Raw genomic sequence first — 24,571 nt, 5'->3', positions numbered from 1 at the left:
GTTGACACAGGCAAGAAGGATATTATTATCTGTCCTCGTCTGCTGCAAGTGTGCAGATTACTAATGCCAAGCCATCTCTTTTACTTAATTGCTTCATTTAAACCAATAATACAACTTCCCCTCATTAGCAAGACAAACCATTAGAATTAACTGCATGATGCTCACTCAACAGGGAGCTCAGAAAAAGCTGCTGAGAATTAAAAGCATATTTTTAACACTACTATTTTCTAAAGTGTCATCCGCAGAGAAGGGAAAGGGTATTGGGAACTGTGATTGATGATTTCTTTTGCATCAGACTCTGTGTTAGGCACGTTACATTTTCGTGTTTAACAAATTTAAAGCTCAAATATGTTGTGATCTGCCCAAGATCACACAGCTTGTAGGTGGCAAGTCTGAGATTGGAATTCATGCCCGCTTGCCTCCAATATCTTTATTAAGTTTATTAAATTCCTTTATAAGGAATTCCTAGGTGGCTCAGGGGTAAAGAATCCGCCTGCCAATGCAGGAGAAGCAGAACATTAGAGTTCTATCTCTGGGTTGGAGAGATCCCCTGGAGGAGGAAATGGCAACCCACTTTAGTATTCTTGCCTGGAAAATCCCATGGACAGAAGAACCTGGCGGTTTACAGTCCATGGGGTTGCAAAGAGTCAAACACAACTGAGCGACTGAACATGCACCTCCCACTATACAGATAAAATCTAGTATCAACAAACTGAGAATGGATAGAATTTGGTGCTTTGCATATGTAATAAAAATAACACATGGCTGGCAAGTTTGTGTTAATCACTCAGTCGTGTCCAACTCTTTGGGATCCCATGGACAGTAGCTTACCAGGCTCTCCTGTCCATGGAATTCTCCAGGCAAGAATACTGGAGTGGGTTGCCATTCATTTCTCCAGGGGATCTCCCAGACCCAGGGATCGAACCCAGGTCTCCTGCATTGAAGGCAGATTCTTTACCAACTAAGCCACCAGGCAAGTTTAGTTATGGTCCTGGAGATCATTCAACAGCGTCTTAGAGTAAATCCAATTGCCTCCAAAATGTTAATGGTAGTATCTCTGGATAGGAGACTTATCAGTGATTTTCTAATCCTTTCTTTACATTTTTTCTGCATGCCCCATATTTTCTACAATGAATTTGTATTACTTTCATCATCTGAAATATGAACAACTCTTTAAAAAAGAGAGTATTGATCTATTGATGGTGGCAACTTCTCTTGTTATTCCCGAACGTATTCACTGCATCTAAATATCAAAACTATCTAATTCAATTAATTTAAAAAGCAGATCCAGACTGTGTCCTTGTCCCAAGGTGGCCAAGGATACTGTTCATCTACAAGTCTGCGGAGGATAAGATAGTTACTAAGAAAACACCAGACCTGTTATTTGGTTTCCTGCAATTGCCCATATAAAACATGGTGATGTTTTCCCAAAGGGAAAGCAGAGCTTGTATAATGTAAGATTTAAAGCAAGAAGAAGGCGCACTAAGCCCAAGTGAAAGCTTCAGAAGATAAATCAAGAGTGAGATGTAAAATTTGGCTGCCTTCTAAGGAAACAGAGTTTTCAAATAGTGATAAAATTAAAATTTCCCCCTCTTTTCATTCTTTGTGTAATTCCAAGAAAAAGATGTGCAAATGTTACCAGGATTCAATTTAAATATTGATGTTCCATCTCTTGCATACTGCCTTATTAAAGAAATTCCAAAGAGCTCATTGGGGGACTTTTTTTCTGAATTGTAACTACTTTGTGGTTATGATTTAACTGAAATTTCTTTCACTAAATCCAGAATAAAGTTTTCAAAAAACACTTTTGCACTTGCTTACGTTCCCCGGAAAGGAAATGAATTCATTTTTTGTGACATAGAATGGACACGATGTAGATTATGGGTTATGGAAAAGTTGTTCTTATTATTTGCTAATCATTTCAACATAAAAAATTATTTTATGCAACCAGAAAAAGACTTTCAATGGCTGGGACTACCCCAATGGTCCAGTGGTTAAAACTCAGGGGACCAGTGCAGGGGACCCAGATTTGATCGCTGGTCAAGGAACTAGATTCCACGTGCTGTAACTAAGACCTGGCAAAGCCAAATAAATCTTTTTTAAAAAAAGACCTTCAGTGACCAATAGGAGGAACATAAGGTCCTTAGGAGGTCCCCATAGGCTGCTAGGCTCTCACCTCCGAGGGGGTCTTCCGTTACCTGAGTTCATCGACATTGGCCACACTCCTGGCAAGAATCCCTTTCTCCCGGCGAAGCTTCTTGATCTCAAGTTTGAGGATTCTCATGTCCTCCAACCTCTGGTTATACTGGCTCTCGCCTTTATTCAGCACAGACTGCTGAATCTTGATCTTCTCATAGAGCAAAGCCAACTCATCATTGCGCCGAACTAGCTGTGACCCAAGGATATCTCTCTCGCTGATGACCTAGAAAGGTAGGGCAGGGCATGGCCACTGGGGGACAAAATGTCCCACATTTCATTACAGCAGCAGCATTCAGAGAATCAGTGAACGCCCATCCAATGCCCTCATGTGCTAGGCACTCAGTAGGTAAGGCACTGAAAATAGCCTGCTAGACAGCCAATACTGGACTCCTCCCACAAGAGTTGGCAGTCTTGTTGAAAAGAGTACAACAAATTATATTATTAATAATAATACTCCATGGCCCATGGGTTTTTTCCAACATGTTATTGTATGTGTTTAAATCTGAACATCTTTGGGGTGGGCAAGCTCTTGCCAAGTTCTACCACTCCTTACTGTCTTGTACCACACGCTTCCCTGGTGGCGCAGATGGTAAAGAATCTGCCTGCAATGCAGGAGACCTGGGTTCAACTCCTGGGTCAGGAAGATCCCCTAGAGAAGTGACTGACTACCCACTCTGGTACTCTTGCCTGGAGAATTCCATGGGGAGAGCTCTGGCAGGCTATAGTCCATGGAGTCGCAAAGAGTCGGACATGACTGAGTGACTAACACTTTCACTTCCACTGTCTTGCACAAGCCAATGTCTCTTTTTTTTAACCTGCTAGATCTCTGAAAGCATTTAAGTTTCTAACCCCCAAAATTATGTAATTATTCATTGTAATTATATGCAACAATGGTATTATGCTAGAATGTAAACCCCCTGAGGGCAGGGTAACTTATTTTCTTGTTGGTCAGTATATCCCCAGAGCTTAAAGGAGTGGGTGACACACAGGAAGTGCTTGTAAATAGGAGCAGAATAAATGAATGGATATTTCATAATTAATCAACAGGAAGTGGGCCTCTGGGGCTGTTCTGAGAGACTCAATGGAAGAGCTCAGAAAAGAATGAGGTTTTGTGAGGAGCTGAATCAAACAATTGTGTCTGCTGATAGAATCTGCAGGTCTGGGGACGTGTGGTCTCTTCCTACCTGGTCCAATTCCTTCTTCTGTCTCAGCCTCTCCCCATCAGCCTCTGCTATAATTCGCAGGAGTTTTCTCTCCTCGGCTTCCTGCTTTTCAATGAAGTGTTTGGTCTCCAGGGCTTGTTGTCTCAGCTTCTGCAGCTCGGCCTGACGAGTGAAAGACACAGGCCAGTTTCACTCTGTAACAGCACAAACCAGGTCGACAGGGCCCAGATAGATGGATAGTGTGCTTCTTATACTTCCCTGCGATGTCTCGTTTAGCATGCTTTGATCACCCTCGCAAGCAAAGAAAGCTTAACACACACACGTATACACAACACACACACACACACACACACAAGGCCTGTAAAGAAACAACAATGCATATTACGGTGATCATGTTTATTCTATGAGTTGTGCCCTTGAGGGATTTCCACCATTTTTCTATATCAGTACAGCAGGACCCTCATTGGTATTCAACAGCAGTTCTCTTACCAGATAAACATGAGGAGAATCCACAAATAGTACAGAGAAGGATGTGCGGGGTGAGCATGGTGGAGGAGGGACTGGGCGGAGGTATATCTGTATGTATCAGCTCCTATAACAATCCTAATATCATCAGCATATCAACTGCAGAGATAAAGTCTATTATAAGCAAAATGTGAATTAATAAAGATAACAACCAAACGACTGTCTTATAAAACATCCTGATGGAACAGAAGAGATGTTATAGTATAAAAAGATATATAGATCCTACTCCTAAGACGATTCCAATCTAGATAAGAAGATGAGATATACAAGTATTATGCAAATATTCACAAGTCCAGGCAATAATGTTTCAGGATTTTTTTTTGTCACACAGAGAGTGAATTGATGCCACAGGAGGTCAGAGGACTGCAGCACTTAGGAAGGCTTCCTGGAAGAACTCAGATCTTGAGGTTCTTGAGGCTACATGGAAATCCTAAGAGAAGCAAGGAAAGGATGCTTTGACTGGTAAGTTTCAGAAGGAAAATTCCTCTCATCACAGGACACATTTGCTCCAAATCCTTAAGTATATTTGTGGCTTACAACACCTTTTGCATGATATTAAGTATTGTGCCTAGCTACTCTTGTCCCAATTTCACAAATGCAATTAGAGACAAAGAAGAGCAAATCAACCTGCTCAAGGTCACACAGCTAATAAGAAGCAAAGTTGAGATTCCAGCCTAGAGTTTTTCATTCCAGAGTTTCTGTTCCCTTTGCTATCACCATACAATAGTTTCAAGTCAAATACAGAAGATGAGTAAGACCTGAGGGATTTACCACCCACTGGAGATGACAAATATAACCAACCACCCTACAGTGTAGAGATGCTCTCCACTGTGAAGAAGGACATGGGAGTACAGGATGGAGTTCCTATTTCTTCCTGGGGATTAGAGAGAAAAACAAGTCTGGGCATTGGAAGTTGACAGTTATTTCTAAAAGGGAGATGTGTGTACTGGGGGAGAGCAGTCAGTGGTCAGACTCATGTGAACAGAGGCATGCAAACTATAAAGCACCTGGTGTGTTTACCAGATGGCAAAACACCCAATGTGGCTGAGTTGGAGTACTAGGTAGGGGACAGCAGGAAGTAAGCCTGGAAAAAGAGCTGAGACAACCTGAGAAGGGCCTCGTACGCCATGGGCCGTGGAGAGTATGCCCTTGGGAGCCAGAGAGTTAATCATATTAGAGGAAAAAAGAATACAGCTTCGAGGTTCCACGCCCATACAAGGACAGGTGGTATCACAGCCAGGTCAGCACAAGAAGGAAAGACGGAGGAAGAAATCTGCTTTTCACCCACACCTGAAATCACAAGGGAGAGGACAAGACAATATTAAGCCTCCAACTTTTCAATGGCCTGCAGGTCAACATGTGAAAATGAAAAAGTAGTAACTTTTTCCTTCAAGGAAGAGTTGGGTTCCCCCACCTCCACCTAGCCAGAAATGTCACAAAAGGGATGACAGAAAACCAAATATTTGCAAGTGAATGCCTATGAACCAACCCAACTCTAGTTGCTACCTGCCTCTAATCCATGAAGACCAAGAGTCATTAATTCCATAGCTCAAATTTATCCAAACAGTACAAGATGCCACACACCTAGCAATAGACCTGTAATGTCACAAACTAAATGCAGCTAGCTACCATAAAACACAGGGTTTCCTTTATGACATTCTGTTTGCTCATTCATGAAATATATGTTGGTCCAGGGATAAGCAAAGGGAAACACTTAGTGAGAAAAGATCTGGTCTGGTATTGTATTTACTACTTTGGGGGATTGCCTGTTAGGAAAGAGAGTCAAGAACCAGCCTTTCTATTTCTGTAATCATTTAAGGTGACAGCGAAGACAGCAATAAAATACCTGTTTGGCTCATGCTTTCTTTAATAAAACTTTTATTTTCCCAGATGTGCAGCATTCACTTCCCTGTTCCTAAGTGCCGAGAGCTGATCAGAATCCATCAGCAGAACAAAATGAAACCACTATGTTATTAAAATGCAATCAATGGTGTGTAAAAGTATCTGTCTGAAATGTAAAACCATTTGTGTGTTTGGCATTGCTTGGTGCTTTTTTTCCTAATATATCAAAATTCTGAGTGGTCTCCTTATGTCATAAATTTATGGGCTGTAAACAAGATGTGGCGTTAGACGTTGGCAGCAAATGTTAACATCAACAAAATACCTTAGGTCTAATGCATCTAGCAGTTGTAAATCTGAGCTGTCTCATCCAGGAAAGATGGTAACAAGTACCGTGCACCCAAAAGCTCATCAAGCAACATTCTAGACGGGACCCGAGGCATAAAGTCGTAATGCGATGGCAGGACGTGCTCTTCAGTCACCACCTCTACAATTACACACTTTTGTGATAGGTGTTCATGGCGTATGTATCACCCAGTCTGGCTGCGGGCATAAATCATATCTCAAGAACCATACTTGGGAACTTCTCCGGTGGTCCAGTGGTTAAGAATCAGCCTGCCAACGCAGGGGACACAGGTTTGATCCCTGGTCTGGGAAGATTCCACATGCTGCAGGGCAACTAAGCCTGTGGGCAGCAACTGTTGAGGACGTGTTCTAGAGCCTGGGAGCCATAGCTACAGAAGCCCGGGCACCCCAGAGCCTATGCTCAATAAGAGAAGCCACTGCAGTAAGAAGCCTTGGCCCCCACAATGAAGAGTAGCCCCACGCACAGCAACCGGAGGGTAGCCCCTGCTCGCTACAACTAGACAAAGCCCTGTGCGGCAAGAAGACCCAGTGCAGCCAAAAATAAATAAATAAAATTTTTTAAAAAAGAAGCATACTTGAGGGAGTTTGACCCCTTCATACAGGATCCCAACATTCACTGGGTTTCACAGAGATCATCTGTTTATATCCTGCAAAATAAATAGGACCATCTGAAGTCTTCTAACCATGAGAATAACTAGGCTTTCTCTCTCTCTCTCTCTCCCCCTCCCTCCAACAGTTTCCATCCATGTTGCTCTAGAGAGTCCACTGAGTATTAGGATACGGTGCCCTGAAGCCAGTTGCTAATGTGACGCTGAGCTCTGGACACAGAGAATTTGCTGCTGAATTATTCACCAAGAATCAAAGTGCTGTCAGATTGATGTGGGATGATGGGGTGGTGATGAACAGAATCGAGAGCTTGTTAGGACTGGAAGGCAGACACTCCACATGAGATGGCCCCTTTAGTGCTGATGAAACAAGACGGGGACAGAATGGGCAGATGAACACAGATGCAGCAACATCTACAAGGAACCATTGACATCCTGTCATAACCATCATGTGCTGATAATGTCTAGAATCCTGAGGAGTCTGTAGAGCCTGGCATCAACTGAAAAAGAAACACGGAAGAAGCAAGACTTTTCTATCAGGGGCGGGGGGGCGGGGGGGTGGTGATGAATGAGGATGGGGATGACTTACGGACAATTGTTTGTCGTGGGCTTGGAGAAGCGATAAATTGGGTTGTCCTGTCAAAAAGCATCTCATGGTCTACCAAACAAGCTAGGGCTTGCCCTTCTGGGAGGGATTATGTACCAACGTAGCTTTGTATAACTCACTATAATAAGCTACATGTTTCCCATGGAGTAAAGTTACTAAAAAAAAAACAATCTGCCCTTTCCTCCAGGGTTTTGGTTTGCAAAGCTCAGATGCATGAAATTCAGAGACCTCTGTAAATGTGATTCATCTTTGAGGCTAAAAAAGTTAAGAGGCTGAAACTCAACATTTGAGCTGTCATATTTTTCTAAAGGATGTCAAATGGGCTTAATGATAGGCCAAAATTATCCAGTCAAAGCACCATTGCAAGTCACCGTTGGATAACCTCAAATAATAAATCAAGGAGGCAGCCTTTTTCTCTGTTCCTAATTCTTGCCTTAATGGGAAAAGCTGAGGAAAAGGCATCCTAGTTTCACAGTAAGTCCAAAGCTATCATCTTCCTGTAATCGATGACACAAAGCTATCCAGACCTAGGATTCACCATTTGGAGCAGACTTTCTAGAACAGAAGCCCTTTAATCATCTCCCTTAGTCACCAGCTGCCAAGTCTGCTGGCACAGGACCAAAGAAACAGAAACTTCATTTTATTATGATTAAAGTAATATAAAGTTTATGATTTAAACCTTATTTTATTATAAGCTTTATGTCTTTATTTTATTATGATGCTTCTTTGGAGTTATATGTATAGACGTCTAATGATGGAGGGTGTAATCGAAACAAATATTAACCAAAGTCCAACTAAGGAATCAGGAATAATCCCTTTTTGCATAGGACATTGCTTATTCTAAAGCAGGACTTCGTCTTCCTTGGACCCCATTGTGCAGCAATAATTAATCTTTTGAAAAGAGCATTCCTTGGAAAGTAAGAGATGAGGATCAGTGTCACCCTCTGAAAGGGAGAGATGATGTACCAAATCCAGTTACACTGAAGCCTTGCTAAGGCCTCCATGAGGCCTATGAGTGAAGCAGTGTTTGCAATAAGATTCTTCTGATTCAGCCAATGATAAATAAACACCACCCCACCATAGATTTCCAGGGTGGAACAAACAACCTCCTACAAAACTATTAATGTGCTTTCAAACAAGGAGAATAAGGGCAAAGATGCAAGGTATTTTCAAATTTTAGAATATATAGTTATGTTTCTTTACATCTAAATAAATTTTAGTACAGAATTTTCTGTTTTTTTCTATCATGAGCTAGAGTGAGGAGATGAAAGTCTTAGGTAAATATATCAATTGCCATATCTTTATTGTAAAGCACTTTCACTACATTTTAATTTCTCTCCATCCTCATGTGCCTTAACTTAATTTAATGTAGTAGTCTATTTCCATGAAGACCTATCATTAAGTTGACAAAACCTATTGTTAAACTGAGAGTGCGTATTTCAGTCTACAGCATCATAGAATCAAGGAAATTTGACATTAAATCTGTCCAATGCTACATATTCATTTTCAAGATAGGAACTATCTTTGAAGATAATCATGTGCAGAAATTCAGTCTTTCACTGGCTATAGAAGTTTCTGCAAATGGCTCATAAACATACACATTTAAAAAAATAAAAGTGGCACCATTCTCTTAGAAGTTTCTTTTTAAATTCTTTGGTCAAATGGATTAGAAGGGAAATTTATAGGATTGGCTAGGAAATTCATTAGGTTTAAAGAATATGTATAGTAAAAAGTATTTAATTCAAAGTTTTGATATGGTATGATTATTTGGCATATATTTGGGGGATGAGTCTTTATATTAGTAGACCTAGAATGTTCTAAATTTGTAGATTTAAAAGGATATATCTAAGTAATGTGTGAAGACAAAGGTGGTTCCCTAGAGGAGTGGTTGCAAAGTTCTTAGACTCACAGAAGTAAGGTGATCCATGAACCCAGTTGAGGGCCAAACAAGTAAGGACAAAGTCTGACACCTGGTAGACAACGATGTCGCGGGCAGAAACAGCACGTGCACATGAAGTAAATAAGTATCAGGGCAGCGGCACAAAGGATTCTGCCAGCATTGTCTCATAGAAGCCCCGGGGAGGAGCGTGGGAGGGTTGAGTGCAAACAGAAGGCTGGACTTGAGTTGTAAATGCAAAGAGAGCCTGAAAGTTCCAGGACTTCCTGGGCACTGCTGACCTGCTAGGTTCTCTTCCACTGAGGCCATGATAACCAGCACAGGTAATCTAGGAGCTCAGCACCTCCACTGGCCCCTTCCCGTTCTAGCTGGGAGCACTCCCTGCAGGGAAGACTGACCTCCAGGTGGTGGAGTGCATCCCCCTGGTGCTTTGGTTCTCCCTGCCCCCACCACCCCTGGCTATCCTCACTGAGCACGGAGCCTGGCCCCAGTGGGTCTAATGGACAGACAACTGGTCCACCGCCTTTATTGTAAAGTCTGTACCTTCAACGTTTCCTTCTCCTTTTCTATGCGCTGCTGCTCCAGATGTAGTTTCACAAGTGCCGACTCCTTAGCTGAGATTTCTTCTTTCAATTGATCTACCTGATGGGTCATAATCTTTAATTTTCTCTTCATTTCCGTTATTTCATCCTAACAAAATGAAAGGAGATGTGTTTGAAAGTGAACTAAATAGACATCATCCACTATGGAAGCTCAACGCATAGTCAAGAGCTTTTAAGGGAGATTCATTTAAAACAAGGATTTCCTGATCAATTACAACTGGGTATCTTTGTATCTTGTGCCCATAGACCTCAAAGTATTTCATAGCATTAACTCTCCAAATATTTTCATGAGATAGATGTAAAAATACATAATGAATATGCCATACACATACACACATGCACACACTTTACTCCTCACTGTAAGAGACAATTTGGAATCACAACAAACATTTTTAACTAAAAAATTACAAAGCAAAACTCTGCACTTAAATGACAAGCGTATGCTGCTCCCCTCTGAGTCATGATAACTATTAGCAGTTTTAAAAATGAGAAGCAGGAGAATGGCAATTCTACAAAATAATTAAAACTGGGGCCTCAATCTTCACATCTGATCAAGTTGTGCCATTTCCATTTCAAACAATCTGACAGTTCTGCATAAACTGATCTTTTCTTTCAGGTGAATTCCCCGATTTCTCTCTCAATCTATTGTAAATTCTGCTATTAGAATAACAGAAACTGTTTTAAACCCAGCATGGGAAGGGACAAAATGTAAAGACATAAATATATTCTTTTACCTGAGCCTCAACCAGATTTTTACTATACAGATTCCTATCTGACCTCACAGCCTCATACAGGTTCTGTTGCTGTTTTAATTTAGTCTCTGATTCAGCGATTTTTTTCCTATAGTCAAAAATCTGCATTTCACGGACTTTTATGTCTTCCATGTTCATGAGGACCTGGAGGAGAAAGAAGTAATAAAGATGGTTAAATAGCCCATCTGTGGTTATTGGTTCAGGACAAACAGATTTTGCATCTCAGGGTAGCGAGCAGAAATGCCAGCAATCAGAAAATCTGACAGTGGCTATAATCGTTGTGGTATGACACAGAAGTTCAGCCCAGCTGATTAGGGGCAAACATATACTTTATCTACAGCACCGTTCTGCTAAAGCATGAAGGCTTAGCACAGTTATTCTGTGATCACAAAACAGAACAGAAAATAAATTCTTTCAATTCTGAAAACCTCTCTTGCCCACCCCAACCACCAAAAAAGGAAAGGAATAAAAAAAAGCACAAGCTTAAACAGATCTTAACACAAAGCACTAGGAAGGGTAAGAGATAGATTAGCTGTTTGGCCACAGTCGTGGCTTTATAAGGTTAACCACAAGAAAGAAAAGTGACCTCTGACACTGATAGTAATCATAACTCTATCTTTACCAATGTCAAACTCACTCCCATCAGGGAAATCCAAAAGACTTCATAAAAACATGTGTTCTACTGTGTGCAAAACACTTTGAGGCAAGATGAGATGCAGAAGTACCTGCCTCTTTTTTGCAAGTATGGAAAACCAAGGCCCAGAATTCCACCGTGAGCCAATGCTTCTCGACAAGCAATCCACACAGTAGAAATGACATCATCATGACTCTTAGCTGCAATGACCACGGAAACTGATTTTCTAAGGACAATCTTCTAAAATTCCTTAAGAAAAAAAATTTTGCAAGGAAAACTGGTTGAACGAATAGAGCGTATACTTTAACAGCTAGAACACACCAGGAGAAAATTCTTAAGAATATTTCACTGCATTTCAGTGGAATTCTCTTAATTAATGACTGCAGTTGAAGGAAATAAACAGAGGAACATGACAGAGAAAAAAGGAAGGGGATGCACTTGAAATAACACGGCCAGGGAAGCTTCCTTGAAAGAACAGATTTACCTAGAACCTAAAGGTCAAAAAGGATCTCTTTGTCATGGTGATATTATAATCAGGTTTTGGATACCTGTGAGCATCATCTTCCCGATCCCCAGTCATTGCAGAAGCGAATCCTTTTACTCTACTTGTAGAATTAGTATTCCAGAAAATATATTCTAAGAAACCCTCTTCTAATGTTTCCCCAACAGAGTTAATGATGGCTGGTGCTTAATATATGTCCCTTTATATCTTTAAATAGTGAAAGAAATGTTAGTCGCTCAGTCATGTCCAACTCTTTGTGACCCCATGGACCAGAGCCCACCAGGCTCCTCTGTCCATGGAATTCTCCAGGCAATGTTACTGGAGTGGGTTGCCATTCTCTTCTCCAGGGGAATCATCCCAAGATTGAACCCAGGTCTCCCGCATTGCAGGCACATTCTTTACCATTTGAGCCACCAGTGAAATCCAATATCTTTCAAAGTTTTCTTAGATTTATATTTAAGGAAGGATGGAATCAAATTTTAACAAATGTCTTTTTAGCATATATTATTTTGCACTACACTATCAGTTCTATTGATCTGATATACTTAGTAACAAATGTCTTCTTTTACAAGTATTCTGATTTTATTTCTTTATTCATAGTCCCATATGCCATAATTCTAAATAAGTGCATAAATGGGAAATAAACATTTATTTTCTTTTTCTTAGCTTCCCTGGTGGCTCAGACAGTAAAGCATCTGCCTGTGATGCAGGAGACCTGGGTTCAATTCCTGGGTAGGGAAGATCCCCTGGAGAAGGAAATGGCAACCCACTCCAGTACTATTGCCTGGAAAATCCCATGGACGAAGGAGCCTGGTAGGCTGCACTCTGTGGGGTTGCAAAGAGTCAGACATGACTAAGCGACTTCACTTCTCTTTCTTATTTACTTGAACCTTCTTCTCCCTTCCACCCACATCAGTCCCTCATTGACATAGAAAGAAACCAGGTTAATGATCCAGTATGTGTTCTTCCATATTTTTCTTTGAATTCTGCATATTCTATTTAAGTCTACTAATGTCATTATCGTAATAATAGCTAATATTTCTCAGGTACTTTCTATATACAAGGATTTTACAGGTATTAACTCATTTAATCTTCACAAAAATCCTCATAGATGTGCATTATCATATCCCAATTTTACAAATAAGGAAACTGAAGTCAAAAGAAGTAATGTTGTTCACAGCTAGCCAACTAGTGAATCTACAGGTTCAGGGCTTTGTTTTCCTTTCGCTTTCTGAATTTGGTCATTATTTTTCAGCAAAGTGGGATCCTCTTATATATTTTTATGCACCTTGCTTTTTATACTTTGTGGGAATTCTCCAGTGCAGGTGAACCCCTCCCCTCTGACAGGCATTCATTGGTTTCCATTTTTTTGCCAGTTTGAACCATGCTACAATAAACATTTTATACATGTGTTCTTATGCACCTGTTCTCTTACTTCTGTTGGGATGGATTCCCAGAAGAGGAGTATGTGGCTCAAAAGACATATATATCTTTAACTTTAATAGATACTGCTAGATTGCTTTCCGGAGAAGGCAATGGCACACCACTCCAATACTCTTGCCTGGAAAATCCCATGGGCGGAGGAGCGTGGTGGGCTGCAGTCCATGGGGTCTCGAAGAGTCGGACACGACTGAGCGACTTCACTTCCACTTTTCACTTTCATGCCTTGGAGAAGGAAATGGCAACCCATTCCAGTGTTCTTGCCTGGAGAATCCCAGGGACGGGGGAGCCTGGTGGGCTGCCGTCTGTGGGGTTGCACAGAGTCGGACACGACTGAAGCAACTTAGCAGTAGCAGATTGCTTTCAAAAATGGCTGTAACATTTTACATTTTCATACCCCCAGCAATAGCTTTCTTAATAGAAAACTATCCTTGTGGTTTCAGGATAAATCCTCTTTGGTCATACTGGATGATTCTTTTAATGTACTGTTGAATTTGGTTTGCTAGAATTTCATTTAGGACCCTACATACATATTTATAAGCGACCTAAGTCTACAGTTTCCTTTTTGGTTCTGTTTTAATATCAAGATTTCTGCTAGTTTCATAAAGTGAGCTGAGTACCCTTTTGTTCATTCATTCAACCACTCGCCTACTTATTCATTCACTCACTGAACATGCATTGAGGGCCCATCTATGGCAGGCACTATAAAAGCGCCAGTGATGTATAGAAAAATAAGATGCATTCCCTACCCTCAAATTCACTCCTAGTGAGTGACTCCACTGTAAAATGATAATCAAGGAATGGATACAACCAATAATCTGAGATATGCACAGGGTGTTATGAGAGAATTAAACACTGGGAGGATAATAGGGTGGCCATAAACATCTTATCTAAGAAGTTAATATTTGGTATTTACATAATTTGTGAGAACTACCTCTTCCTTCTTGTTCCTAGATCATCCCACCCAAGGACCCATTCATCCCCAAGCTTTCTCCAAGGCCTGGAGTTTTTGTTCACTATCACAGCAGAAGGCATGGGTTAGGTCAGTAAAGTAACGCCAATCAATATTACCCCTAAGACCAACACAACACTGTAAAGCAATTATCCTCCAATAAAAAATAAATAAAAGAGAAAAATAAATGAAATACAGAAATTCCAACAGAAAAAAAAATACCCCCAAGAATATATAATACATTTTTCTAAATTCATATACAGAAAAAAAATTTTACATAGCCTGGGAATTATCTGATTCTTAAAAGTTTGAAGGAACCCAATTCTAAAATAATTAGACCCCCAGTGACAACACTGGAGCCAATTCTCTCTCAGATGTTTCGGTGGCTTCCATGGTTATTAATCTTTCTATGGTTTCTACTTCTCCTTGAGTCAAGCCTTGATGTGTGTACATATTTTCAAGAAAAATATCTATTTTAAGCAATCTTTTACATTTATGCAACCAGAGTTGCACAAAGTACTTTTTTATATTCATTCATTCATTTATTTGGCTGCACCGGGTCTTAGTTGCAGCACGCGGATCCTCAATGCTTAAGGCGGCATATGGGCTCTTGAGTTGTAGCATGCAAGGTCTTTTATTTGCAGCATGTGGGATCTAGTTCCTTGAAGTGAAGTGAAGTCACTCAGTCGTGTCCAACTCTTGGTGACCCCATGGACTGTAGCCCACCAGGCTCCTCCATCCACGGAATTTTCTAGGCAAGAGTACTGGAGTGGGTTGCCATTTTCTTCTCCAGGGGATCTTCCCAACCCAGGGATCAAACCCAGGTCTCCGGCATTGCAGATAGACACTTTATCCTCTGAGCCACCAGGGAATCCCTAGTTCCTTTGATCCCTAGATCAAACCCAGACTCCCTGCATTGGGAGTGTGGAGTCTTAGACACTGGACACAAGGGAAGTCCTTGTACAAAGTATTTTATATTATTTTGCTGTTTTATTTTTATTAATTTCCATCACCCACTTTGTGTGGAAAGAAAATGGCCCAAGGTAAGAATACATACAGACTCAGTGGTGAATGGCTTGCATTGTTGGTTAGGGGGCTTAAAGGAACAAAATTAGAAAACTTGAGAAGAGGAGGCCTGCAGAAGAGGCATGTGGGTAGATCTGAAATGAAAAGACATTTCACTCCTTCTTCCATCGTCTCTTTGATCTATCCCTTGAAAATGAGTAGCAGGTGGCCTTTTAAGGTACCACCACTAGCAACTAAAAATGTTTAAGTTAGGAACAAACGGGAAACCTAAATAAGGTATCCATTCCTGGATCTGTTACTTGTTTGATTTTTTTAAAGAAAGACACTATCTTAGCCCCAAATGTAGCCTTTCTATGGACATGACCATCTTTCTTGGGGTCAGGGAAATGAATAGATTGAAAATACTTTGAACAGCATCATCAGCATTCAGAATATCAAGCAGCACATCAGAGAAAAGAAAAAAATTGCTTGTTCAATCACTTTGAGAAATATTACAGTAAGAATAATCCTTTGCACAGACAGAATAATGCTCCAGAGAAAAGATGTAACCAAGGGCATTTCTTTCTGGGGTACCCAGCTGCTGCTGCTGCCGCTGCTGCTGCTAAGTCGCTTCAGTTGTGTCCGACTCTGTGCGACCCCATAGATGGCAGCCCACCAGGCTCCCCCGTCCCTGGGATTCTCCAGGCAAGAACACTGGAGTGGGTACCCAGCTAGCCAGGTTCATCTTTTTGCAAACAACAGTACACAAAGTCTAACTTGTTTCCAGATTCTTGAAGCTGGGGATAATAGGAACCCATCATGATACCAAAAAGATCAAAGGTTATTTTGTTTAAATAACAGCAAAATTTTTAAAGTAGAGAAACAAAGGGAAAAGACAATTCACAAAGCAATTTAGTTCCAAGTGTTGGGACTCAATTTGTTTTGAGGGAAATCATTCAAACCAATGTCACATAGAGGTTCAAATCCTGAAAATTCATAAAATGTGCAGAGTATTAGGTAGACACAAAACCCTTCATCAGCAAAATGTTCCCAGTTTAAATGGCTATATCAGAGAATGCAGAATGCCAGCTATGGGCCTGGAGCTTAATTAATTGATTATACTTTAGATACCTCAAACCAACTCTGAGATAAATCACATCCAAATGTAGAGAGTTCTATTACAGCCAGAGGGTTGGAGAGCTAGCGTGTGGAGGCCTACTTCAGAGGAGACCAGAAAACGCTTACAGTGCACTCTGAGGGTACAGGCTCAGTTTATAACCTACTGCCTTTTCTCTTCCTGTTAAAACAACCTGCCAATAGAAATAATAGTGAGATAAAAATCAATAAGGTGTGCAGGAAATCTGCAGCCATAGTCAAAACATCCTATGTACTAAGGCAGGAAGAGAAAGTAGGTCATTGAATTTGGAATCTTTTAACTTGCAATTGATGAAATATCAGTACAATAAACTTTTAAAGTAAGTTTTTCTGACTTGGTGTCAATGGTTTGAATGCTGACAATGCCTTTACTTCCATAAGAAAACTGGAAAACTCACTCTCAAAAAAAAAATCTTTGTGCCCAGTCATGTGAAATTTTAAGTCTTCTCTATTTGTCTTGCTTTCTTATTTTATCCTCTATCTCAAATTCAGGGAGGCATATCTATTTTTCTATCTGTTTTTAATAACATGTTATGCTACAAATGAAAGCTATAATATCTGCCTAGGAGAGCTATAATGAGGATAACAGTGAGAAGAATTATATTTATACCATAATATAAGTACCAGGCATATCATAATTTAATCATTTAATAAATGTTAATAGACTATCATGGTATGTTAACATTATGTGATATTATATAATATTAGCACTTAAAAATCAATTTGGTTTTTTCTATGGATTACTCTGTTCTCCTCCAGGAAAAGAGTGATCCATAGTACACTTATTTCATTATAACATGAAAAGCTTATAATTTGTGTATGTCCCCTTGAAGGCTCTCTCCAGAGTTCTATCCTATTAAAGATGCTCTGTATTAAAAACTTCAAATTAATATTGAAAATACATAAACTTCATTTTATTATGAAGTACCTATTTAGTGAATGATATTTCTTTGATCAACTTCTGCTATCCTCACTTACTTCTAAATCCTTGAAAGCACATTATTATTCATTTCTTGGAACCTCTGTCTATGAGAGCTTTGCTTGACATTGTTATAAGGCAAATAAGCAGGGAGCTAAGAAACTTGTCAGTAGGAATTCATTGTGAAAAATGCTTTTCAGTATATAAGAAAAGGGAGGGGATAGCTAGAAGTTTAATATTTAGAATGAAAAAGAAGGGGGTCCTAAAATGAGCCAAATGCATAATGTGCAGAATGTTCCCCAGTTTTAATCATTAACTAGGAAAAAATCTTAGCTAAAATTTATAAAAGTCTAGAAAAGAGTAAATATGGTGGACCATAACTTATAATTGGGCTTCTCTAATAGCTCAGTCGGTAAAGAATCTGCCTGCAGTGCAGGAGACCCAGGTTCGATCCCTGGGTCAGGAAGATCCCCCGAAGAAGAAAATGACAACCCACTCCAGTATTCTTGCCTGGAAAATCCCATGGGCAGAGGAGCCTGGTGGGCTACAGTCCATAGCGTCACATGAATTGGACACGACTTAGCAACTAAACCACCACAACTTATAATGCCACTCTTGGTGCCTCTCAATGTAGCTGAAAAATAAATTTATACTACACCAGAGGAAAAACCATGAAGATAAAAAGTGCTGAATATATACTGTGTAAAATATGTAGTAGGGAGCTGCTGTGTAGCCCAAGGAGCTCAGCTCATTGATGACCTAGAGGGATGGAATGGGGTAGGGGGAGGCTCAAGAAGGAAGGGATATATATACACATATAGCTGACTCACTTTGCTGTACAGCGAAACTAACACTACATGGCAAAGCAATTATACTCCAATAATAAAAGAAAAAAAGTCCAACTATAAAGAACAAGTGCTGAAACACTATTAGTTTTGTCATGGCTTGTCATGGCTCCATGAATATTTGCTCCCACCACCTCTATGGGAGGAGTCTACTTGCCCTTGCTGTTGAGGCTGGGCCTGGACACGTGACTTGCCATAGCTGATGGGATGTCAGAGAACATTAGGCAAGTAGAGACCCATGAACTGTGCTTGCGCAGTTGGGTCTGTCCTTTGCATTCCTTCCATTCTCCATGAGAACAGTGTACACATCCTGAAGGATGAGAAGCACACAGAGAAAATCTGGACCCAACCCACAGCCCCAGGCCAAGCCCAGGCAAGCTCAGCCCAGATCAGCTGACCCTTGTCAACTGTAGGTGTGTGAGTGAGAAAGAAGTGCTTGTTTTTGCATGCCGGTGAGACCTGGTGGTTGTTTATTATGCAGTAATATCATGGCACATGTTGACTGAGACAAACACATAAGGAAAGGCTTGGGATTCTGAGCCATCCAATTCTGGCACAAAAAGGGATCTTCTTTCTCATTTGCAAATGCCAAGTCAAATTAATAAAATGTAATGTAGGGCTTTCAGCAGCTTAGATTTCACCTTTTTTCCCTTCTAAATAAAAATAATCAGAAAGCAAATGTTGACACTGTTTTTGTAGCCCAGAAGGAAGAGGAGATCAGGCCAGCTAAAACTGCCAACGATAGTTAAGATAACATTGTCCATCATGGCAACCTATTTCAAAAGAATTTAAAGGCGAGCAGACCCATAAGTTTAAGAAAGTTTAGGCACTCAGTCATGTCCACTTTGTGACCTCATGGGATAACAGATTACTGAAGAAGAATTTAATATAGATACCTAAAAATAAGTCTTTGGTTGATTCAGTTGTCTAATTATGCTTTCCGTTCACCCTTTCAAAATATATTTAGATACCTATTTAATGAATAAGTAACATAAAGAGCTCAAGAAGACTTGCCCTTGAGGAACTTGTAAATGGCATGAGGCATACTCAGAAACGCAGATACTGTAATAACATCAGATTTCTTCACCTGCCAGAGAGGGGAACCAAGTACAGATGGATTAGAAAACATTTTAAATAAAGCTCCTCTAAGGTTTTATTGGTCCTTGACTGAAGGGCAAGGTTTTTTAGTATTTTTTCTTTGGATCGGGATACTAAAGTAATACATATTCATTTCAGAAAATTTGAAGAACACAAAAATCACACAAGAGGTAAATTAAAAATGATCTGTATCCCTACTACTCAGAAATACCTAGTTTTCACATGTTGATCCATTACCTTCTACTCTTTTTCCTGTTAAAAAAAAAAAGGAACTAGACTTCAGCTTTTTCTTCTTGCCTAACTCTCAGAGGGTACTTTTCTTTATCTTTGTTGGTTAAACAACACACACACATACAACTTTCTCCCAGAGCAAGTCTATGAGATTTCTCCAGTCACTGATTTTGCCAGAAACATGTTCAATCTGCATGTACAGTTCTTTCTTCATCTCCAGAAAATATTTTCTGTTAAATCTTTGATCTGGTGCTCAGTTCCTCCATCAGAGACCAGCAACCTATACGATGCTTTTTATTCCCTGTCCTTATCTCTTATCCACTCTTTGATCATTTTTGTTTTTTGTTTCCACCTATATTCTAAGAGTATGAAGAAAACCTTGGAAGAAAAGCTATGACCAACCTAGACAGCATATTAAAAAGCAGAGACATTACTTGGCTGACACAGGTCCATCTAGTCAAAGCTATGGTTTTCCCAGTAGTCATGTATGGATGTGAAAGTTGGACCATAAAGAAAGCTAAGCACTGAAGAACTGATGGTTTTGAACTGTGATGTTGGAGAAGACTCTTGAGAGTTCCTTGGACTGCAAAGAGATCCAACCAGTCCATCCTAAAGGAGATCAGTCCTGAATGTTCATTGGAAGGACTGATGCTAAAGCTGAAGCTCCAATACTTTGGCCACCTGATGCAAAGAACTGACTTATTTGAAAAGACCCTGATGCTGGGAAAGACTGAAGGCAGGAGGAGAAGGGGACAACAGAGGATGAGATGGTTGGATGGTATTACCAACTCGATAGACATGAGTTTGAGCAAGCTCCAGGAGTCAGTGATGGACAATAAAGCCTGGCGTGCTGCAGTCCATGGGGTCACAAAGTCACAAACTGAGTGACTAAACTGAACTGAACATTCTAAGAGAACTACTCAAGTTTGCACTCCACTTCACTGATTCCATTTTCCACATCAGTTCTTTCTTTATTAACTTACTGACTTCAATGTGGATTTTAAATCTACCATTGCTTGCTTTGGGTTGGTTTGAGGTTTGCATGTGTTTTAGTCTCTTTACAACTGGTCCTTATTTTATCCATCACTTCCTTTCTTTATCTTTGTTTTGTCTTAGAAGTAATGTCATCTTGGACTTATAACCCAGATGATAGTCCTCTATCCTACTGGGGTCACACTGTTCTTAACCACAACAACAGAACATCTATAATCTTCATTTTGTGTGCTAGGGAGCCCAACATGATACCTCGTATCTCTAAGAATTCTTAGAGGAATTATATTTCTCCTATTCACTGTGGCTTTGATTTCCTATTTCAATAGAATTCCAGATTCTCGATTGGCACTTTTCTCTGGCACAGATGGTTCCTTTTCTAGGTGTGTTACCTCATATCCCACATCCCTCATCACCCCGTCCCTGCCCCCACAAAGCACAATCCAGCCACAGGGTTGATGCAGACTGTCACTGTTGCAGGTACAGAGCAAGTAAAGAACTTAAACTTGACCATCGGAGGTCCCATGCTTAGCACTTCCTCGGTCATTCCTGCCCTGGGAACTGGTCCTGTCTCCCAGAAGAGCCCAGCCTACTCTCTCATCTTCTCCTATCTCCCCCCATTTCCTGCTCACCACTGCCGCTCTCCTTCCCAACTGCAAGCAAGTTCGAGGGACTGTGAATTGAGGGCCAGGTGGATTTTCCTCAGTTCACCTCTACTGGCTTTAAAATTCTCATCCAATCTCTTTTCTTCTATTGCAGCATGGCCTTATGTCAACCTTAGTGTTTGATGCCATTAAAACTTTTCTCCTCTGTTACTGACATTTAACAAGCTGAAAATAGCTACATTCAAATGCCGCTTTGAACAAAAATTCTGGGCTGTTTATCTACAAATTAATTATTTACTTGCTTATTTATGAAATGTTTCATAGCATTTACTATGTGCCAGAGATCATTCTAAATACTTTACCGACATTACCTCATTTAATTTTCACTATCCACCCCATGATATAATGACCCCAATCCTTTTTGTCTGCAGACAGATAAAATTTAGGTCAAACCATATAAATAATTTTGCATTTTGTTCTTATCAGATTCATATTGTGACCATATTCCCCATTTAAAAAATATTTTTCAAACATGTGATTTTAATGGCACAAGGCAAATTTGCACAATTTATTTTGAAGAATATTCTTTTATAAAAATCTGTGCATTCTTATTCTTCATATACTCAGTTTTTACAAAAGAAATTGTGGGGTCAAAAGGATAAACTTGGAACAACCCACTTTAGAAGGAGATGAAAATATCAGTTTCATACATCTTCCCCCAGTCCTTGATATTATTCCTCAACTTCCTATAAATAGGATACATGACAGGGAGCTTTCTGTTTGTGGGAATGAAGTACGTGTGTGTGTGTGTGTGTGTGGCAGTAAAGAAAGAAATATGAGGTGTCAAAAAGACATACATGTTTTTAATAAGATGTCCAGAAGTGACACAAGTTGCTGTAGCAACTGATACACGCTGTCAGGAGTTAAGTAAGAAAGAAAAATTATAGTTGATAAATAATATTTTAAGAACCTGTGCTTAAATTATTTAGGTGAGACATTATGCAACCTTGTGCAGTTAAACATCAGAAATTGTGAAAACCCGTTACCAGCAAAACTTGGTACCAGTAGCTCTCCTTCATAAGGAAAGAAACACACAAGCCTATTTTAAAATCAGTGACAGCAATCTTCTTTTTATCACTCATCATCTGTCTATTTGTGAAACCCAGTTTTGGTACCTACTATTTACAAGCATTTACTATGTGCTGGAAATGAAGAGAAGAATAAGAGAAAGTCCTTGCTCCCAAGAGCTCACTACAAACAAAGGTATAAATAAATAAGTACTCTAGAAGATGGTAAGAGCTCTTCCAGAGATATCAACAAACCCATTAAGTAGGAAGTGACTAGCTCTGCCTAAGGAGTTAAAATAGGTTTGACCCCAGACATGAGCATTTGATCTGGGTACTGAAGCATGAATAAGAATTTTTCATTCCGAGAAGGGGGAGGAAAGGGCTTTCCAGATAAAACAAAGAGCTTAGCCTCTGTTGCATAAGTCAGAATATATGAATTGCTGTGTCCTGCATGGGTTACAGGTATGACAAAACACTGATTCACTCTACCCGTAGGTGGGCCAGGTGGCATCCCTGGGTGAGCCCCTCCAGCCCTGCACAGGCTCATCCCCCTCATTCCCACATACTGTAGACATGCTATTTTCTACAATGCTGTGATGCAAAGAATGTTAGGAAGCACTGCCCCAGGTTGCTGAGAGATGACTGAGGTTTGTAAGGCTGGGAGTAATAATAAGATTTCACTGGAATTTTGAACAACTCTGACAGTGTGATGGCAGCCAGGAGTGGTGGGAGACTGACTGCCAGGAAGGAAGACGTAGGAGGTTACAACAGATTATGCGTTCAGATGTAGTCTCTGTCTCACCAGGTAAGGCCTCTCCCTCAGTAGGATCACACTGCTGCCCGAGGATATCAGGCTTGATCACGTAACTCCCTTTGATCAATGAAATATTGATCAAAGGGAGTTACGTGGACTGACCCTTTACCCTTCCTTTGCCAACAGAAGCTCTGAGAACATATCAAAGGTTCACTATTACACAGTTTTCCCTCTGCAAGAGGCCAATACACTCCAACAGAGTCCATCTGCAATGAAGAGGACGTGAAGCAGAGCTGTGGCTGACCCTCAAAGGTCATTAATGTGAACAAAACATAGATCTCTGTTGCTATAAACGACTGAGACCTGAGGGTTATTCGCTACAACTTAATCTGACAGATTCAGAAAACAAAGATCATGGCATCCAGTCCCATCACTTCATGGGAAATAGATGGGGAAGCAGTGGAAACACTGTCAGACTTTATTTTTCTGGGCTCCAAAATCACTACAGATGGTGACTGCAGCCATGAAATTAAAAGGCGCTTACTCCTTGGAAGGAAAGTTATGACCAACCTAGATAGCATATTCAAAAGCAGAGACATTACTTTGCCAACAAAGCTCCATCTAGTCAAGGCTATGGTTTTTCCCGTGGTCATGTATGGATGTGAGAGTTGGACTGTGAAGGAGGCTGAGCACCAAAGAATTGATGCTTTTGAACTGTGGTGTTGGAAGACTCTTGAGAGTCCCTTGGACTGCAGGGAGATCCAACCAGTCCATTCTGAAGGAGATCAGCCCTGGGATTTCTTTGGAAGGAATGATGCTAAAGCTGAAACTCCAGTACTTTGGCCACTTCATGCGAAGAGTTGACTCATTGGAAAAGACTCTGATGCTGGGAGGGATTGGGGGCAAGAGGAGAAGGGGACGACAGAGGATGAGATGGCAGGATGGCATCACTGACTCGATGGACATGAGTCTGAGTGAACTCTGGGAGTTGGTGATGGACAGGGAGGCCTGGCGTGCTGCGATTCATGGGGTCGCAAAGAGTCGGACACGACTGAGTGACTGACCTGATCTGATCTGAATCTGACGGATACAGAGGCTAACAAGCTTAGCCACACTAGAGAACATGAGTGCCTGAACTGATAACTAGTCCTCTCAGAGTCAGTAAATCAATCAGTGGAGCTTTTTACATGATCAAGTTGTAAGAGGAATATGCTGTTTTACAGTGGCTTCCAGCCAGAGGTATGAGGATCACGGGGCATCTTTTACAAGGAAGACATGTCCTCCTAGGGATGGACTGATCACGTGTATTTGTGTTCCTCCAAACTTACATTCTGCAAATATCTAATCAGCATTTGTTTACTCTAAATGGGCAGTAGCTGATTTGCTAGCAGAGCTTATTGCCCACTATCTTAAAGCATGTGAACCACAAGCTGCAATCTGAATAATCTGTCTTTGCAACAATGTGTGACAATCAGAAATAATGCACTGATGCTCAACCCATACCATGGAGGACTAGCTTACCTTTTGGGTAAGGTCACTGGCTTCATTGATGTACCGATCTCGCTCTTTTTCCAGTTGAAAGATGATCTTTCTCTGCTTCTGAGCTTCCTCTTTGTAGTTTTGGATTTCTTCCTCCAGATTCCTCTTGGCTTGTTCATGGAGCTTTACCAGGTCTATCTGTTTCTGGGTTGCACTGACCGCCTTAAGCATATTCTGAAAATAAGGACAGCACCGAAAAATGTTTGTGGGTTTTGGGTTAAATTTACTTGTTGCCTTAATCCTAAAATAATTAGGTGCATTGTTTGGGAGATGAATAAAA

General features: G+C 40.5%; 1 protein-coding gene across 1 annotated transcript in view; it reads right to left on the bottom strand.

Moving 5' to 3' along the window:
- CFAP58 (cilia and flagella associated protein 58) overlaps positions 1-24,571 on the bottom strand; it is a 110,189-nt gene that overhangs the window by 54,179 nt on the left and 31,439 nt on the right. Inside the window, exons 9-13 of the mRNA XM_002698500.6 lie at positions 24,274-24,465; positions 10,538-10,699; positions 9,745-9,891; positions 3,384-3,524; positions 2,199-2,422 (exon numbers count right to left, since the gene is read on the bottom strand). Coding sequence (XP_002698546.2) covers positions 2,199-2,422; positions 3,384-3,524; positions 9,745-9,891; positions 10,538-10,699; positions 24,274-24,465 — 866 coding nt within the window. The remainder of the gene's footprint in view (positions 1-2,198; positions 2,423-3,383; positions 3,525-9,744; positions 9,892-10,537; positions 10,700-24,273; positions 24,466-24,571) is intronic.

Source organism: Bos taurus, chromosome 26 (assembly GCF_002263795.3).
Source record: "Bos taurus isolate L1 Dominette 01449 registration number 42190680 breed Hereford chromosome 26, ARS-UCD2.0, whole genome shotgun sequence".
Taxonomy (NCBI): domain Eukaryota; kingdom Metazoa; phylum Chordata; class Mammalia; order Artiodactyla; family Bovidae; genus Bos; species Bos taurus.
Note: the sequence above shows the minus strand (reverse complement) of the source record. Positions and strands in the feature narration are given on the sequence as shown.